The sequence below is a fragment of the Amphiura filiformis genome, chromosome 2, assembly GCF_039555335.1.
Source record: "Amphiura filiformis chromosome 2, Afil_fr2py, whole genome shotgun sequence".
Lineage (NCBI taxonomy): Eukaryota > Metazoa > Echinodermata > Ophiuroidea > Amphilepidida > Amphiuridae > Amphiura > Amphiura filiformis.
Genome location: NC_092629.1, coordinates 37,737,642 through 37,755,638, shown reverse-complemented (window position 1 = coordinate 37,755,638; position 17,997 = coordinate 37,737,642). Strand labels below are relative to the sequence as shown.

The following is a 17,997-nucleotide window of genomic DNA, read 5'->3' as shown; positions in this document are numbered from 1 at the left end:
TCACATAAGAGCTATTCGAAAAGGCCGTATACCTGCGTATAGTATAGTATAGTGGGAATCGTGCGTGTTCGATTTTAGTGCAACGTATACCGTCCTAATTTTAAAAACCTATACCATATGTGGGCAAATTAATTTTTTTAATAGATGCACTATCTAATGCTGCACATTATGACACCTCATTGAATGCAATGTGACCTCAAGAAGTAAAGTTACAAGCATTTGATAAGACGAAGAAAATGGGTAAACTGATATTCGCCATTCGCTATACGAATACGCTCATTCGATCAGGCTGAGTTCACATAGTATACTCCTATATGAACTCAGCCTGATCGAATGAGCGTATTTCGTATAGCGAATACCGTATACCGTATACTTCTATGTGAACTCAGCCTAACAGACACAGCCACCAGAAAAGGACCAGCTCAGATCGCGCGCCAAATAAGTTTGCAGTCCAGAAATTTCTTTTTTTTTTCTTAGCCTTGCAAAAAATAGGCAGAGCTGGGAATCGAACCCGGACCTCCGTGTTGTAAAACCTAGTGCGTTACCACTGAGCCAACTGACAATTTGCTATGAGAAGTTTGATAGTAATCCTTGATATTGCTGAATAGAATAAATCAATACTGATAGGCCTATTTATCTAATGTACGATGCTATTCAAATTTAATAGACGTTCCATAGGGGCCTATAAACTAGGAATATAATGTGAAATGACTATCAATCGATCAATCAATCAAGTTTTCAAGTTATCAACAATCAATCAATCAATCAATCAATCAATAATAAACCGACGTATCATGGAATATTACAAACTACTAACTAATATACCAAATAAATAAATAAATAAATAAATAGGCATGGGCCTAAATAAATAAATAAATACAGAATGCAGAATGCTGTTAGTATTTTATTTGCAAAATTCCAAACATTCTATTATAATTTTCTGCTATACACGCAAAGGACCTGTGCCTTTAATATGTCCGTGCCTAATCAACAATGAGTCTTTCACCATGCTCACACACCATGTTATCCCTGTAGCATCTACTGACCAAGTCCTAACAACTCAATGAAATGGATGCTATAACGTACCCAATCAAGCGAACATATCAAGGTCATATCAGGGCGTTATACAAAGAATGGTCAAAGGTCAACGTTTCCAAAGAAGTATAGTCATAGATGTAGACACAAGCTTTCGTGCGGGAAACATAAACACATAGTCGTCAGTCGTGTGGTTTTTATGAGATTTGATACGGCGCTGAAGTCTATGGCTGTCCCAAAATCAGTTCCAGGCCCGGTTTCCAGATGGCAATGTGTGTGTTGTTACAAGGAATGCAAACTCATTTTATCAATGAGTGAACCACATAGAGGAATACGACATCTATCGTGACCCAATCTGCATTCTGTTGCCTGCAAAAGCCGACGATCAGGTAAAAATTCTAAAAGCAGCGTGACTAGATATTTGCGTTAATTTCATGATACGTGTAAAACGCATTGAAAACGCCAAATTGCAGTCATAAAATATATAATATTAGTAGGGATGACCACTGTTAATACAGTTTCCACTAGAACGATTTTTCATTTACTGTGTGCGTGCACTCAGACACGTATTGTCTATGGAGAAAGTGATCGATACAAGAAATCCCAGGCCTGTTAAATGGCGTACATACTTGTTTTGATCCAAATGTAGGCATATATCAGGGTGTTTCAAGAAATTCCTGATTCCACCAGAAAACATTAACCAAACTTTTTCCTGTTTGGTCAGTAACTAGAGAGGACCTTCCTTCATGAAGAGATCAACTTTTTTTAATTTTTAATTTTAATGAGATGAGAACTACAACAGGTTGAAGTGACACCATTCCGTGCATCAGGTGTTCAAACGCAATTATCTCCGAATTTGGAGTGAATCAGACAAGCAAACTTACATACTCATAAAATTTAACTATTTTTGAAGACAAAATGTGCAGGATGTTAAGAAATTTAAGAATGTTTAAGCCTACCGCGGCCCATCTCAAATCTTTTACTTCCCCGTGCACTACTCACTACCTAGTCTGTGTTACAGACCGTGTACCTATATCCATAGGGAGAGAAACTACTGGGAACCACACACTCTCGGAAACCATAGTGGGCACATGCCCACACAGTGTATTGCTCAATGGAGTAAATATAACCTTTGAGTTGGAGCAAATTTCTCAAAATTGGTAGTGATTAATGTTACCAAACTTATGCCATGATGAAATATAATAATTTTTGAAGATAAAATGTGCTGACCTTAAAAGATTGAACAATGTTTAAGACTACCGCTATTCATTTGAAATAATGCACTTATTGTTCATCTCTTCTATGGAGATATTTTCCATGGCGGCCATCTATGATCATGCTTGAGGTTTCACCAAACAAACCATGGGTTTTGAGGTCTTGTATTTTTCGTTGTATGTCAACAAAATCGATTAAATTTTCAGGATGATCTTATTTTCATGTTGTTATAAGCAAATATAATGTTCCAGATAACGCTAGTTAATAAATACATTAAGAAAAAGTACCTTAAAGTTGCACTTTCTGTTAGTATTCCTTTTTGGACTTTAACTTTTAACATGTTCTAGCAGCCCTATATAAAACCGTGACACTCGAAAGGCCATATCTCTGGAATGAAACGTCCGATTAAGATTATTTAAACGCCAAAATGTTTCTTTCATCAATTCCAAGCCAATAAGTTAGGTCTGAATCAATTTAAAAGTACTTCAATTTTTAGTGGACATGCCTAATATTAGTAAATCACCCAATCGAATGCTAACGTAGGTATGTGGAAAAGAACTGCAATAACAATAACAAACTATACGCCCAAAGAGTTGTCTTTGGCATGTCGCTTTTTTGAAATATCACCAAAAATATCAAATTTTGGAAAAACGCCCCAAAATTTGAAACAAACACGAACCTTATCCATAAAACGAATAAAACGAAAAATAGATGTTTGAAATTATGTTATCCTTGATTTATGACAGTAAATAATTTAATAAAACTTTATCAGCCGTTTATTTTAAAACTTGCTGGTCACAGCTACCGCGTGACTGTAATGTTAATAGGATACATATACATTTTAATAAACCCAATGTTAACGATGCCAGCGAGACACAGAGCGTGTTTATAGTGAATAAAATGTTTTACTATAACATGTACAATATTACAATCTAAAATGGCGACATTTGCAGGTAGATTCAGGTCTACATAATATGAAACAAAAGTTTGTTAAGATTGTATTGATATATTGATTCACAATAGAATCAAAGTAGATTTCTATTTCATTTCAATATTGGCGATGATCGATCTGCAATACACATGATTAAGGTGGTGACAATGGATTAAACCAAAAGTGTAAAAAGCTGGTAATAAACTAAAAACACGATCATGATTGTTTGAATGAAATCGAAAACTCGTTTAACAGAGATTTTTTCATGACAAGTTATTATAAGAATACTAGCTATTGTGTTAACTTATAATAGTGTGTATTGCTGTTTATTGAAATGAAATAATTTTTTAAAGAAAAGTATCTATAGGCCTTCAATACTTAATAATTTATTCTCGCAAAAAAGGGCATGCGCCTACATTATATATATACGTAAAAGTTATTGTAGACTCATTTGAGTTACTCGTGCAAAGAACTTCACGACATAAAGGGTTCTTTCACTGACAACATTATACATAAGAAATGTGTGAAAATGAGCCGCAAAGCTATCTTGTCACTTAAGGGAGGTGTAATGAGCGTGAACCTGGTTTGGATTCCAGAGGGAGTGTGCCTGTAAGGCTGCGTTCACATAGAAGTATACTATTCGGGTATACGGTGCACGTTTTGCAGGTGCACGCGTATAGCTTAAAATCGAGCAAGGCAATTTCATAGTACCGTGTCACATAAGGCTACGATCGCATAGAAGTATACTATTCGGGTATACGATGCACGTTTTGCAGATGCACGCGTATAGCTTAAATCGAGCAAGGTAATTTCATAGTACCGGGTCACATAAGAGCTATTCGAAAAGGCCGTATACCTGCGTATAGTATAGTATAGTGGGAATCGTGCGTGTTCGATTTTAGTGCAACGTATACAGACAAAAAAAAAAAAAACCTATACCATATGTGGGCAAATTAATTTTTTTAATAGATGCACTATCTAATGCTGCACATTATGACACCTCATTGAATGCAATGTGACCTCAAGAAGTAAAGTTACAAGCATTTGATAAGACGAAGAAAATGGGTAAACTGATATACTCGCCATTCGCTATACGAAATACGCTCATTCGATCAGGCTGAGTTCACATAGTATACTCCTATATGAACTCAGCCTGATCGAATGAGCGTATTTCGTATAGCGAATACCGTATACCGTATACTTCTATGTGAACTCAGCCTAACAGACACAGCCACCAGAAAAGGACCAGCTCAGATCGCGCGCCAAATAAGTTTGCAGTCCAGAAATTTCTTTTTTTTTTTTTTTTAGCCTTGCAAAAAATAGGCAGAGCTGGGAATCGAACCCGGGACCTCCGTGTTGTAAAACCTAGTGCGTTACCACTGAGCCAACTGACAATTTGCTATGAGAAGTTTGATAGTAATCCTTGATATTGCTGAATAGAATAAATCAATACTGATAGGCCTATTTATCTAATGTACGATGCTATTCAAATTTAATAGACGTTCCATAGGGGCCTATAAACTAGGAATATAATGTGAAATGACTATCAATCGATCAATCAATCAAGTTTTCAAGTTATCAACAATCAATCAATCAATCAATCAATCAATAATAAACCGACGTATCATGGAATATTACAAACTACTAACTAATATACCAAATAAATAAATAAATAAATAAATAGGCATGGGCCTAAATAAATAAATAAATACAGAATGCAGAATGCTGTTAGTATTTTATTTGCAAAATTCCAAACATTCTATTATAATTTTCTGCTATACACGCAAAGGACCTGTGCCTTTAATATGTCCGTGCCTAATCAACAATGAGTCTTTCACCATGCTCACACACCATGTTATCCCTGTAGCATCTACTGACCAAGTCCTAACAACTCAATGAAATGGATGCTATAACGTACCCAATCAAGCGAACATATCAAGGTCATATCAGGGCGTTATACAAAGAATGGTCAAAGGTCAACGTTTCCAAAGAAGTATAGTCATAGATGTAGACACAAGCTTTCGTGCGGGAAACATAAACACATAGTCGCCCGGCGTGTGGGTTTTATGAGATTTGATACGGCGCTGAAGTCTATGGCTGTCCCAAAATCAGTTCCAGGCCCGGTTTCCAGATGGCAATGTGTGTGTTGTTACAAGGAATGCAAACTCATTTTATCAATGAGTGAACCACATAGAGGAATACGACATCTATCGTGACCCAATCTGCATTCTGTTGCCTGCAAAAGCCGACGATCAGGTAAAAATTCTAAAAGCAGCGTGACTAGATATTTGCGTTAATTTCATGATACGTGTAAAACGCATTGAAAACGCCAAATTGCAGTCATAAAATATATAATATTAGTAGGGATGACCACTGTTAATACAGTTTCCACTAGAACGATTTTTCATTTACTGTGTGCGTGCACTCAGACACGTATTGTCTATGGAGAAAGTGATCGATACAAGAAATCCCAGGCCTGTTAAATGGCGTACATACTTGTTTTGATCCAAATGTAGGCATATATCAGGGTGTTTCAAGAAATTCCTGATTCCACCAGAAAACATTAACCAAACTTTTTCCTGTTTGGTCAGTAACTAGAGAGGACCTTCCTTCATGAAGAGATCAACTTTTTTTAATGAAAATTTTAATGAGATGAGAACTACAACAGGTTGAAGTGACACCATTCCGTGCATCAGGTGTTCAAACGCAATTATCTCCGAATTTGGAGTGAATCAGACAAGCAAACTTACATACTCATAAAATTTAACTATTTTTGAAGACAAAATGTGCAGGATGTTAAGAAATTTAAGAATGTTTAAGCCTACCGCGGCCCATCTCAAATCTTTTACTTCCCCGTGCACTACTCACTACCTAGTCTGTGTTACAGACCGTGTACCTATATCCATAGGGAGAGAAACTACTGGGAACCACACACTCGGAAACCATAGTGGGCACATGCACACACAGTGTATTGCTCAATGTAGTAAATATAACCTTTGAGTTGGAGCAAATTTCTCAAAATTGGTAGTGATTAATGTTACCAAACTTATGCCATGATGAAATATAATAATTTTTGAAGATAAAATGTGCTGACCTTAAAAGATTGAACAATGTTTAAGACTACCGCTATTCATTTGAAATAATGCACTTATTGTTCATCTCTTCTATGGAGATATTTTCCATGGCGGCCATCTATGATCATGCTTGAGGTTTCACCAAACAAACCATGGGTTTTGAGGTCTTGTATTTTTTGTTGTATGTCAACAAAATCGATTAAATTTTCAGGATGATCTTATTTTCATGTTGTTATAAGCAAATATAATGTTCCAGATAACGCTAGTTAATAAATACATTAAGAAAAAGTACCTTAAAGTTGCACTTTCTGTTAGTATTCCTTTTGGACTTTAACTTTTTAACATGTTCTAGCAGCCCTATATAAAACCGTGACACTCGAAAGGCCATATCTCTGGAATGAAACGTCCGATTAAGATTATTTAAACGCCAAAATGTTTCTTTCATCAATTCCAAGCCAATAAGTTAGGTCTGAATCAATTTAAAAGTACTTCAATTTTTAGTGGACATGCCTAATATTAGTAAATCACCCAATCGAATGCTAACGTAGGTATGTGGAAAAGAACTGCAATAACAATAACAAACTATACGCCCAAAGAGTTGTCTTTGGCATGTCGCTTTTTTGAAATATCACCAAAATATCAAATTTTGGAAAAACGCCCCAAAATTTGAAACAAACACGAACCTTCCAAAATAAATATATATTAGCACTCGGCGGCCCAGCCACTACCTGCCGCTGTGATTTGGGGTAACTCATTGCTTCCCCTCTCCAGATACCTGTACTTCAAGTTCGCCCATACCCCACGCCTTAAGCCAGATGAGTATGTGTGTATAAATTGTTCTAAAAGAAATGAAAATATAACTAATAGTGAAAATTGTGATATTGGAATTAATGATGAAATTGACGACCCCGAAGGAAATATAAACGCATCAGATATTATTATGGATAAATATGATAGTATGGTTTTTAATTCCATTCGATTTCAAAATAATAGCAAAGATGATGAAATACATGAAATGAATCATATACCAGAGTGTAACTACCTGACACCTGAAGAATTTAGCCTGAAGTACAAAGGTAATGATGAAATATTTTCAATATTAAATTCTAATATAAGAAGTATCAACAAAAATTTCGAAAAACTAAAACAATGTTTAAAAATATTAGAACATACATTTACAATAATCGGCCTTTCTGAAACTCACTTAAAAGAAAAGCCATCTGATTATTATAATTTAGATGATTATAATATGGAATTCACAAATACAATGGAAAGAGAGAAGGGTGGTGTTATTCTATAGGCCTATATTTTAAAGTCCATCAAATATAAACTTAGACCCGACTTATGCATAGCTAATGCCAATTTTGAATCTTGTTTTATAGAAATTGAAGGTAAAAATGCCCGAAACAAGTTAGTAGGTGTCATATACCGATCACATACAGCAATTGATCACTTTGCTAAAGACATTACACCTTTTTTGGAAAATATAACAAATGAAAAAAAGAAATGCTACATTATGGGCGATTTTGTACCCAGCGAAAAATAACATCGAACAATAGAAGTCAAGTGTTTTAATGTTAGGTGTAAATATAGTCTCGCGGGAGCATCTGTTATTAGTCTTCTTTATCAGTCTTTTTTTTAACAAACTTGCTGGTCACGGCTACCGCGTGACTTTAATTTGCATGTTGTCAACTCGTTTGTATAATGAAACATGATATTAGATTCCATTAAGAATTTACACCCCCTCGATAAATTTAGGTCTATTTTTGCATTTTCTCACAAACTAATAAAACAGTGGTAACAAAAGTTATGTATATTATAGGGCAAGAATCAATTACTACACTGGAATTTCAGTGACCCAAGACAAGCGGTTCGTTATTTATGATAAGAAATAAGGTACCACTAGGATGTACCTCATTTCCTATCATGTATACTGAACCGCTTGTCTTGAGTCACTGAAATGTCAGTGTAGTAATTGGATTCCTTGCCCCAATAATATACATAAGTTTTGTTACCAATGTGTTATTATTTTGTGAGAAAAATGCAAAAATAGTCACAAATTTACCACAGGGGTGTAGTACCCCCTTAACCTGTTAATCCTGGGTTATGATGTTTGTCATTTGAGATTATTATGCCCATGACACTGTATAAAAATAACATTTCAACCAACACTGGTTTTGAAATGTATGAAAATCCAAGCTAATATCAAAATCAGAAAAGTATATTCCTGAAGGTCTTAAGGGCTGGGGTATGAACGTTTGGACAGTATTTATTTTGGGACATTAGAGCACATCAGACATATCGAATTGCATTCTGAATACGAAGAATGTCATTCTGATATCAAATAATTTTGAATTTTGAAATTCGCAATTTAATACACATTTTATGCCAAATTATTAAAAATTGATATTTTTTATATTTAACAGTACTTGAAGTAAACTTTATAAATCTGATGATTTATACTTAAAGTGTATGTAGGTGGGTTGAAAAGCCGACGATCAATTGAAAATTTTACCTTTCGTATTGAAGATATGGATTTTTTTCCCAAAACACCAAAAAAAATTAAGTCTTTTGGGAAAAAATCCATAGCTTCAATATGAAAGGTCAAAATTTTCAATTGACCGTCGGCTTTTCCTCCCTGTTACATACACTTTAAGAATATATCATTAGATTTATATAATTTACTTCGAGGACTGTTATATATCAAAAATGTGATTTTCAAAAATGAAAATTATTTGATATCAGAAAGACATGCTTCGTATTCAGAATACAATTCGATAGGTCTGAGGTGCTCTCATGTGCCACAAAAAATACTGTCGAAACGCAATAAACGCTCATTTTAGATCCCTTAAGATAATCCCATAACAACTCTGGCCATTTATGAGATTTATTTTGGCACAATAGCATAGTACAGTAGAGTAAAACCACAACCTTGATGAGCTAGCTCCCATCCTTATTCCATCTTCACAGACATGGGATACATATAACATATAATCAAGGATTATTAAATTAGGATGTGACACTCCGTAATTTGCATCTGTCCATGTTAATAGCATATTGTTATTAAAATGATGGTCTGACCTGGCCAGAGGGCGTTAATATAATAGACGTTTGATCAAGGGACAGAGTAGTTTCCGTTTATATCGGCTACCGAACGAAACATAATTATTATGACATTCCGACCAGACTAGCTTTGCCAGGCAGGGTAGGCCATGACGCGTAGGCCTATGTGCCGAACGTACATTTTAAAGTATTTGCATAACTCTTTTGCATGAAACTGTATTTGTCATCTAAAACAAACAAACAAAAACAATATTATTTGAAGTTTAATTTAAAAAAATTACCCTATTTTACTACGGTAAATTAAGATGGCAGTAAATGACCATGTAAATTAACCGGTAATTTACCGACTCACAACACTGACATGAATACAAGTTTTAGTATTATTTAATAATATTATTTCTTCTATCGTTTGATGTACTATACAATAGTACAGGTGGGGGGGGCAAAATAGTAATTTCTTGCATATTCTTGATCACAAAACAGGCTCTTTTGGTTTTTGTTAGGGTAAATGAGGGGGGGAGTTTGTGACATTTTGCGGTATATTTTGTTGTTGTTGTTATTTTGAAACTTTTTTTGTTAGGACAGGGGGTTCTTAATACAGGCCAACCGGCCTTCCGAGAACCTCCTCATTCAATGTATGTGTTTAATTGTTGTGCTGTTATATTTTATATTTGAATGAAATAAAGATGAATGAATGAATGAATGTTTAGTACTGATATGAGGGTGGGGTCATAACAGTTTTAGGTCCATTAACTTGTGAGACCGGGGGTCAACAAAGTTTTGGGTACACGAAGAGGGAATAGGGGGGTTAAAAAATTTGTAACACGAAAAAATATATTGTCCCCCACCAAAGTATTTCTGAACACTCCCTAAACTTAGTTGATTTTTCAGCAAATGTTATTTTTCAGTGAGTTTTGCTTTTATTCCGTGTTAAATTATGGCAAACGGATACTATAATCGCTCCTGGGTGTCACCCATGCATACTTTTTAATGTAGGCCTACCGGTAGGGGCCTATTGCCAATCACAAAGTTTGCAATTGTAATTGTTTAATGTAGGCTACTCCCTAACAGAATACGTTTATACGCACGCTGGCGAAGTGACGTACTTCTGAATAGATGAATACAATTTTGACTATATCGCCCGCACTCACGTTCATGCGGTAGGACCTACCGACCATAGATGTCAAAGAAATGCTAATCACTTGCACCTGTAATATTAGTCTCTTTGAAAAGAGCGGTATGAACGGTATTGTATTCAATCTATTATACAGGGTGTAACAATAAAATTTGTACAATTTGGAAAGTAGAATGAAACAAGTATGGCGCGTATGTTTTGGTTTGATATTTGTATGTCTATCAAGATAATTTCTTTAGCCACCAGATAAGCTTTGTTCCAATAAAATCGATGGTATACAAGTGAAGATATGGCCGATTATGTAACCTGGTCTTAAAACCGCTTGGGCCACTTTTGTCCGAGTACGACAAGTGACTGAATAGATTTGAACCATGGACCAAATGGTCGGTGCTCTTCCAGGGTCTGTGTTTAAACAATGAGGTATTCGAAATGGTAGAAATTGTTACATAATAGAATATCTCCTTGAGTTTTTGAAAGTCACAACTAAGCCACTAACAACCTCATTTACTAGGAATCGTGGCTGTAGCTCAACAACTTCAACCCCAATTCACGTTGGAAGAGCACATTTTATCATGTTTATGGTTGACATTCGGTAACACATGGAGTCAAGCAGAAACCATAAGATTGCTTATAGCTCATTTTCCAAACTCACGTCTTCCATCAAGGCATACAATTACGTATAACTATGAGAAGCATGTAGAATTTGTTAAGAGTATAACACTGCTGACAATAGTGGTTGCCCCAGAATAGCTAGAAGCCCATCTGAACTTAATTCACATGTTATTGTTTTGTACTTATGGATGCAAAATCTGTTCTCAGTTTTACCAATGATATCTCAGGGATATGATAAATTACTTTATTTATAAGATAATTTGAAAGAAATTTCATGACTTCATTTATAGATTTTAAAGAAATATAATATTATTATTAAGTTCATGTCAATTATATGAAGAAACACCACTTATAATTCTTTTTTTTGTCAGTTCTTTGATGTTTAATGCACGATTTAGCATATCTATGCGGTTCAAACTGGATATGCGTAAACATGGCAAAAGTGGCCCAACGCGTTTTCTGGACGATTTAATTAATCGGACATAACTTTTGAACCCAAGCTAGTAAAGAAACCAACTAAACGTCTCCCGTTAGCCAAGATATTGCTGACTGTATTGCATATAACTTTTGTACCATAACTCTTTTAGTTTGTTCATGAGAAGTCAAAATGTAATTGTATACATTTTATTGTTACACCCTGTATGATTGAAGACAGGTGTACAGACGGCTTGACGTGAGCCTATGATTTTTTTTCTGGGGTCTTGTGGTGTACGCTGGTTATCATCGATGTTGAAGTGCCTATAATAGTTCAATGTAAGAAAATGACCCAATAGACGTGATGAATAAAGATCGGATTTTTGGATTATTAGTGGCGGTATACAATTAAATGTCAAAATTACGGTGCTATTCTATTTTTCAACAATAATTCATACTGGCAGGCTACACCAATAAGTCCCGGCAATAAGTGTATTAGTGCAGATTGATATTTTTCGGGATACTTTTCCACAGGGTCGAGGAAGCACATGGCAAAAACTATTGCCGCGGGCGCCATTTTGGAAGGTCACGTGAGGTGTCAAATGATTTTTTGACTTCAAATACTCACTGTATTTCATATCTTATGCTTGTCGTATAATTATTTCCTTTGTATTATCGATAGTTAGTCTCAATTTCGACATTACTATATCAACAAGACATTCCCTTATCAAATTAAAAGACTTTCTTGCAGAAACAAATCACTGTGGCCTGATGGGATCATAGTAGTTGACCCACTTCCACCCGGTCTAACCTTGCTTGGGGCGCTTTTTGTTCACGGCAGTGAACATTTCCCCCACTTGAACCCATATCTCATATGCACAGTTTATCCCTTACATACACTGTGTCTTGAATAACTATTGCATCCCATCAACCTGTGATTATGAGGCTAGGAAATAATTCCTAATGCCTCATACCCAGGTTTGTATCCCTTTATCTAATCCGGCCCCACATGAGAAGGACTTTTAGCACATCTTATCTTGTATTGAGACAATGGCAGCCAGGACTATTTTTTTTTTTTTTTTCTCAGCATGTTTACTATTGGATTGAGCCATCACATGATTATAATAGGCTTTACTGATTGGTGGGTAAGGTCAATGCTATTGTCTATTTTGTGATAAGGCTGAGCATATTACTGCATATATGAAAAATACACTGCTATTTTGATACAGGCGATTTACTCAATTCCTTCCAACTGACAAAACTTAATTCCTGTTATCTACCCAGTAATGTTTGCCTATCTTAATTACATTCCAAATAATTATTGGGCCAAGGTTATCTGCATGGTATATTAATTGAATTTCAATAAGCCTATGATAGTGATTGCTGGATGGAGAGTTATATAGCCAGAGTCAGGATGTAGGAGTCATTATGCCTCAAATCACTAATTTATTGTAAGATCAGTGCAGAGTAGGTTAGATATGAAAATGGAAGAACAAATTTCTATACACCTGATCCGTGAACTGTGTCTTTTTGAAAGACTCTTCTTGTTACTATCTTCAACAGGTTCGATTCGCTAAACTTACGACACCTTTATGTGGTGACCTCAATCACATGGGCTGAGTAAGAGTTGATGTGATTATTCATGACCGATCGATACCTTGCCTCACTTTGAGAGCAAGCCAACAAAATTTGCCATAGGTTTGCGTGGCTAAATAAAAGCCGTGAATTTAGTGTCACCCCCCTGATATAATTCTAATAGTAAAAAGATGGAATGAAACACCGGACACAGACACATACTCCATCTTTTGCATGGAATTGGGATGGAATTGCTCCATGTAAAGATGGAAGAGCTTTCCTTCATATCCCTGTCTAAGCCTGCACATTATGACACCCCACTGAATCCCGTGTGACCTCCAGAAGTAAAGTTCCACGCATTTGATTCTAATCAAGACGAAGGTCCAGTTTTAAAAGTGACAAACTGCCCTATACACGTCTGATCGGAGCATGCGACGACAATGTACAGCCATTATGGACAATAACGGTGGCCACACAAGATATTGATGGGATCAAAAGAATTTAAACAAAAGGAAGTAAAGAAAACTGACCCAAAAGAACTGAAAAAATAAAATAATAGTTGTGAAAAGCACAGAGAAGGAAATAAAAACTTATTGCTTTAAATTAAACTTGACTTGATGTAAGAATATCAAATAGAATAGCCCAATACAGACTTACCACAGATAGACACCGGGCAGTATTCAAATCGAATTTCGGGATTTGTAGTGTAACACCAAGGGCCATTGGGCGCATCATCCGGATTACGACAATAGTTGTGTTCGCCAAGACCAGTGTCCGGATAGTTTTCTAGTGTACGGTCATGTTCGTGGGGATATTGTGCTATCCAGGATTGACATTCCATGCCATTTATGGTTTGATTAACTGAACCACGATAGTCACGCCCAAGTGGATCAAAGTAACATTCTGATGCTGTATGCAAAAAAAAGAACAATAATAATAAGAAGAAAAATTCAAAGAAACAAAGAAACAAAAATACAAACAGGGTCAAATTTCAAAAGTTATGAATTGTGATGCTAGATATAAGCGGCGGAAGCTGGGTCGGGCGGTGTCAGAGGCGACACGCCCTAAATGGAGACTCCTAAGCCCTTAAAATTCCTTAGAGAAAACAAATTAAACAAAAGAGCTCCATCTAGTTGAAAGAATTACACTGTGCGTCTTTTTTTATCCAAATTTTCTGGGCCAAGGTAAAATTATGGGCACTGGCTCGGTAAATTCTAAAATTACCTTCACTTTGCGCTATTAAAAGTATATGGTCAATTCCAGCCAAAGCGGGCCAAAATTCTCTCTGGGGGCCATTTTGAAAATGTTTTCCTTTTCAATTCTAGACTTATCAAATGAGACGATCATGTCTAGTGAATCATCAGGTGGAAGTGCCATCGGATTGAAAAATAACTTTTCTTGCTAGACCAAATAAAGTGTTAAATGCGCATATGCATGTTACCCACGAATTCAAGCATTTTTCACCTGTTGTACGCCATAAAATTTCACTTTCTTTAATATCTTTCAATATTTTATGTGTGACTCATATACACTAGAAATCGGTGAAGACTTTGAACGTAAAATAGAATTTTATTACATATATCTACAAAGAAATATTTTGGTTATTACAAATTTTAAGAAAGAACCAGGTGTACAGTTAAGATTGTGTCAATTCTTCGAACTCTTTCCAAAGTGGCTGTCATTTAACATTACTGTATTATTTCGAAAGATTAGAATAAATGCTTCATATAAATATAAAGTTAGATTTTGTATCTCGTCACAGGATGAGGATCTCGGATGGATTCGTGGGTAACAGCGTCTGGAAAATAGCAATTACTATTATTTTTTTTAAATAAAAATAAAAATACTTTTCCGTATGTCAATAATTCAGGCTGCAATGGCACTAAAATGAATTTTAATCAAAATACAGACTACATGGAATATTTAGAATGGATCATTATGGCATTTTGGGTATAAAAATTTTGAGAATAATGAAGTTGCCAAATTCAAATAGACAGAGCAATCAGTTTTATATTAATATTTTAGTAAAATCATTCCATATTTTCATGCAGCAATATTCTATTAACTCGTGTTTGACAGTTCCTATGAACTAAAACACTATCAATACACTGTTAAAATATAATTTAAGTAGGGATTCGTGGGTAACCAAAATGTTCGTGGGTAACACATATTTGAAGGTATGTATTGGTAAGCGGCCAAATAGAAAATATTACAGAAGGTTGGAAACCACCATGCGGTTATTCCTCCATTGTGTTTCAATGATTCCCGTTTCTCTAACCAATTGCATATACACAAAAAATGGTAATTTAGGATAATCAATCAAAACTTCATGATGCAGCTTCAGTATACCTTCAAGAGGACGCTATTAAACAGAACTGTTTTGGAACCTATTTCGCATGTTTTCAAAATGTTAAGATGCATAAGAAACATATAATTTACGAGTAAATCCTTGGATTCGTGGGTAACGCCGAATTCGTGGGTAAAGCTATAAGTACGATAGTACCGTTTGGGGGTTGCGTTTCTTAGGTGTATAAACTGTAAGTACTGTCAAAATTATAGCATACCCATGGCTTGAATATGTGCTGATTTAAACTTAAAATAAACAATCTCCTTATTTTTCAAGGTTAGCATCTATTCGGGATTCGTGGGTAACAAAAGTTTAAACCGTCGTAGGTTCTTTTTTAAAGTGGTGAACGTATTTTTACGATTTACAATTTTAAGCGCTTGTCAAACTAAATTCAGTGTCCGAAGTCATTAAATGTTAATTTAAGTTATGGCAATTATATTTGCTGGACTCGTGGGTAACAGTTGATACGTGGGTAACGTCAAATTTGATTTTATGGAATTTTATGGGTAAAACGTATTTGCATAAAATAATCACTTGGACCTCAGAATTATAGAACGAAACTTTGTTTCATGATATAGTCATTTATGGCATATTCACTTAACATTTTTCAGAACGATCATTTTATTTTTGATACGCGGGTAACAAAATTATTAGCCAAATTGACTTAATGGCCTCTAGAGTCCACAAACTTTGGTGGAATTCAATCGTTTTACATATGATGAGAGATCATGCAAACGTCTTTCTAACGGTAATAATTTCATTTTGATTGAAGGACATTCAATGACATATATGGTGCTTTATCTTTGAATTCGTGGGTAACGCCAATTCATTTAAGCTATCATAACTTGTCCCCTGGTATGACTTGCTAGTAAAGGCCTATATGCACAAAGAGAGCACATTGGACGTGACATGATATGCTCCATCAATAACGTGATTTCCTTTATTAATGACATTTTAAAGTGGAAAGTTAACATAGAGAGAATTTTGTCCCTTTCGCTGGAATTGACCATATAGTCTGAAATTAAAATCTGCATTGTCGATTGGTTTTTTGATTTGATATTTGTCGATGTAACCCTTTCATAAATGGGCACAGTCCTGATCGTCGACAGCCATCTAATATTGAGATCTTTGCCTAAAGCCTCAATTATTACTAAGACGTTTTTGAATAGTAAGAGACCAGTACTAATGTCTAGCGACCAAATCCTTGGAACAAAGGTTTGAAAGTGTTTTTGGCGTGCCTGAAGGATATTGAACAAAATTAACTTGGGCTGCCCTCTTCAAAGTGTTGAACAATTTTGGTAGGTGTCAATTAAGATCAAACATTGGGTCAAAATTATCAAATATCCTAATTCTTTTAAAACATATACCAAATTACTCGTCTGGTCATAAGGAATCCAAAAATGTAATTTGCCCTATCTGCGACCTTTAGTTACGACGCTATGGGTAGAAATATGACAAAGGTCAATGCACTTTCCGCTGGGTGCAATTTTACTAATTCGGTTAAGATTGTCCAATTTCAATGATTTTGGTGTCTAGTTGTATGTTTTCTGACATGGCAAATTCAACTGAACAACTTAGAAAAATCCAAATAGCTGCCTTGACAATATAAGGCCGGTTTCTCGAAGTATGGCTATTGGTCAGGCTCCCTAAGCCGTCAGGCATAAGTCCAATTGGTCCTATATACCAGAGCTTACATTTTCACATCGTACATCACCTTGAAAGATAAATCAATGGAATGGATCCACTTGGTGGGGCTAGCCTGCTGGCTTAGGAAGCGGCTTAGCAAGCCTAATCCCCGGCCAAGCTTCGTGAAACCGGCCCCTAGTGTATATAGACCTAACATTTTTATTGGAATGCAGTTGTAATTAAAGCCCTTACCTTGTCCACGTACTCCATGCGGAAACTGGAAACAGAGAAAACCCATAAATAACACGCACCACATAATCGGGTGCAGTCCGTCGTCAGCAGCCATCTTATTTTGCAGAAATCAATTACAGTCCAAACTCTTCCTTTGTCTAAAGCATTAAAATGTTTATAAATCTAGGTGTTCCTATGAATCCTAAGAATACAATAATGTTAGTGGTTTAGACCAACTTGTAAACACTGGTTAGTTATGCATTTAAAGCATAGAACTTAACATGCCAGATAGATTTGTAATTTTGGCTGTGACAATTACGAGCTATTACGCATGAGTAGTTAATTACAGTTTAAAGCCACGTTATAACATTTCCATAAAAATAGATTAGTATTTCTTTTCCACAAAATGTTAGCTTTTATTGTCAGATATGATCCCTTTCAATTTTGAGCCGTACAATTGAGGTAAAGCAAAGAAAACGGATATTTACTACCAGCGCAGTTGTCGCCAATGCATGTTGTGGGGGTGAACGGGCCTTTGATATGTGTGTACCATCCCGCATGCCGTGTACGTACTGGATGTGAACATTTAACTAATGACTAATATTTCCATCGTAATAATAAAACGACGGTTCCTCGCGAATTTTGACTATAGCACCTTGCAGGGCATGTTAGTTTAATAAAGTATATTACAATCGTGTAAAAAAACAGAATTTTGAAAAATATTGAGGGCGTCCTCAGC

General features: G+C 35.6%; 1 protein-coding gene across 1 annotated transcript in view; it reads right to left on the bottom strand.

Annotated features, from left to right (window-relative positions):
- Positions 1-17,574, bottom strand: part of LOC140140510 (plasminogen-like) — a 28,925-nt gene extending 11,351 nt beyond the window's left edge. The window contains exons 1-2 of the mRNA XM_072162271.1: positions 17,280-17,574; positions 13,712-13,963 (exon numbers count right to left, since the gene is read on the bottom strand). Of these exons, the coding sequence (XP_072018372.1) occupies positions 13,712-13,963; positions 17,280-17,373 (346 nt within the window). The 5' untranslated portion in view covers positions 17,374-17,574. The remainder of the gene's footprint in view (positions 1-13,711; positions 13,964-17,279) is intronic.
- Positions 17,575-17,997: the final 423 nt, after the last annotated feature.